The 2,500-nt window shown below is 35.8% G+C and overlaps 1 protein-coding gene across 3 annotated transcripts in view; it reads left to right on the top strand.

Moving 5' to 3' along the window:
- kpna3 (karyopherin alpha 3 (importin alpha 4)) overlaps positions 1–2,500 on the top strand; it is a 255,305-nt gene that overhangs the window by 107,521 nt on the left and 145,284 nt on the right. For all 3 annotated transcript variants that reach the window (XM_039744890.1, XM_039744893.1, XM_039744891.1), the window contains exons 4-5: positions 2,357–2,386; positions 2,467–2,500. The exon at positions 2,467–2,500 is cut by the window's right edge and continues 19 nt beyond it. In XM_039744890.1, coding sequence (XP_039600824.1) covers positions 2,357–2,386; positions 2,467–2,500 — 64 coding nt within the window. The remainder of the gene's footprint in view (positions 1–2,356; positions 2,387–2,466) is intronic.

The raw sequence follows: 2,500 nt of genomic DNA on the forward strand, positions 1-2,500 counted from the left end.
TATATTTTTGCCATGGTATCGAATAGGTATCGAGTATCATGAAATCTCATTGCCATTGTTATTGAATACAAAAATTACTTAGAGGTTACTGAGACTTCCATGAACTGTTAAAAGACTATAAGAGAAAGTAAAGATGAATTGTGTTATAGGGAAAGGTGTCTACAAAATCCTTACTCTTTTTTGCTGAAATATCCTTATTTTTAGAGTTAGGTGACTGCATTAGCCATGAATATATCTTCTGCCGATTTTCTTGAAAGTTATCCTTTAGCAATATGCATACATGAAATACATAGACCAAACTGACCTTCATACAGTAAATGAATGAGAAATGGGTTTCCGTGCCCTGTTACAGGAACAACCACTATTCTTTAATTTATTGATTTAATTTAAAAATTACATTTAAAAATACACATACAGCAGGCTTAGATTTTTGCCAGTTTTTCTAGAATTTTTTGTCAAACCTTCAGTAGCTCTGCTGCCTCGCATTAAGGAGACCTGGGTTCGCTTCCCGGGTCCTCCCTGTGTGGAGTTTAAATGTTCTCCCCGTGTCTGCGTGGGTTTCCTCTGGTTGCTCCGGTTTCCTCTCACAGTCCAAAGATATGCAGGTTAGTTGCTTTGGCAATCATAAATTGTCCCTAGTGTGTGTGTGTGTGTGCGCGTCCTGTGGTGGGCTGGTGCCCAGTCCAGGGTTTGTTCCTGCCTTGCGCCTTGTGTTGGCTGGGATTGGATCCAGCAGGCCCCCATGACTCTGTTAGGATATAGCGGGTTGGATAATGGATGGATGGATGGATGGACTGTAGCTCAGAGTATGCTTTAGCCATTTCACATTCTGGAGTTGTTCTTTTAAGAAACAACCTTAACAAAATTACCCTTAAACAATCAGGTTTGAACACGTCCATACAGTAATTAACTCAATACCAGTAAAACATTTCAAAACATTTTTGCTGATGAATTTACGATTGCCCAACAGGAAGTTCAGTATAACTGTTCCAAAAATCATATTTTTCCCCTCCTAAAAGGTTCTTCATTCATAGCTGACTGCACTTTATGTATGTTTTCCATTAAATAGGGAAGTGTAGGTGTAATTTTTATAAGCTTTTTTTAAAAATTTTAATTAACTAACGTTTTTACTAACTGTCTGATTCCATTTTGTTTTATCATTTACAATTTTTAACGCTAAGCTCCTGTATAATCAGCAATGTAGAAGATCTATTCTAAAGCAGTATTTTTATGATTAAACTGAAGACCACAGGTATTTAACAGTTAAAAAAAGAACATTTATTTAGTATTAACAAAATGAAATACTATAAGCTATAAGTGACTATCAAAAGTAGTAAATTACTAAATACTAAATAAAATCTTTGAAAATCCTATTTTAGACTAATGAAACATGTATAAAAAATATTTGTCTAATACACATGCCACGAAAGAAAATCAATTCTTTTCATAATTACAAGTCCAGCTCAGTTTATCAAGAAGGCATTAGGCTAACCTGCCTTGCAAGTTTCCAAGTGTATGAAATGCAGCTCTGAGCTTCCTTACTGGACTGGGTTCTACATTTGTGGGAGGATCTTCAGCACACTTTTCTTTCTTTGCTCAGGAGCTTGTTCTTCACCTTGGTTGTAGGTGGTACTACATTTGTCTCTGGGGGTTTTATATAAAGTGTCCTCAGTTGCTGTTGATTAGCGAATGCAGGTCTTCACTAGTATTAGTGTAATGTTGACCGAGCTTTTCTATATCACACTTCTGCAGCTGTCTTGACCACTTCATTATTGACATAGATTGCCTCATGGAGGCTGCCCTTAAAATTGTGTAGCTGGTATGGACACGCAGGGCCACGTCTAGTGAATTGTATGTATGTGGCACCTCTTCTAATCTACAGATTTGTCAAAGATTTCTTTGTCATTTTTCTCTGGCATCTATAATCACCAAAGCAAAAATGTTGGAATGCTGCAAATGGTGATGTTTCCTTTCAGCAGTTAACATTCTAGACTCAAGTTCACATGGTCACTCAATTGTCCATTACATTTACCTAACCCTCAACAATGGTAGCATTTTCTTCTGTTATTGATAACAAAGACTGGTTAGACTTGGGATCATATTCTCAGTGACATCTTCCCACTGCACAATTCTGCTGCACATATCTTGACTGTGGCTTTTAAAAGGGATCTGCTCCGATACACAGTGACAGAGAAAGAATGTTCCTTTAAATTCAAAGACAGCAGAATTCTTGATCCACCCATAATGACTAGATTCAAAAACAAGTAACTAAGTGCATGTTTTTATTTAAAAAAAAAAAAAAAAAAGTTTCTTGTGTGTTTTTGTAATATTTACCTTTTTTTTTCTCCTTAAATAGCAAAATGTAACCTTGGATGCAATTTTGCAGGTAAGAATATTTTGAAGATATTTTGCAAACTGTATTTTTGTTTGCCTTTTTCAACTTTGAATTGTTTCTTTCCATTTAAGAATGCAACAAGTGATAACCCTGTGATTCAACTGA

The sequence above is a fragment of the Polypterus senegalus genome, chromosome 2 (assembly GCF_016835505.1).
Source record: "Polypterus senegalus isolate Bchr_013 chromosome 2, ASM1683550v1, whole genome shotgun sequence".
Lineage (NCBI taxonomy): Eukaryota > Metazoa > Chordata > Cladistia > Polypteriformes > Polypteridae > Polypterus > Polypterus senegalus.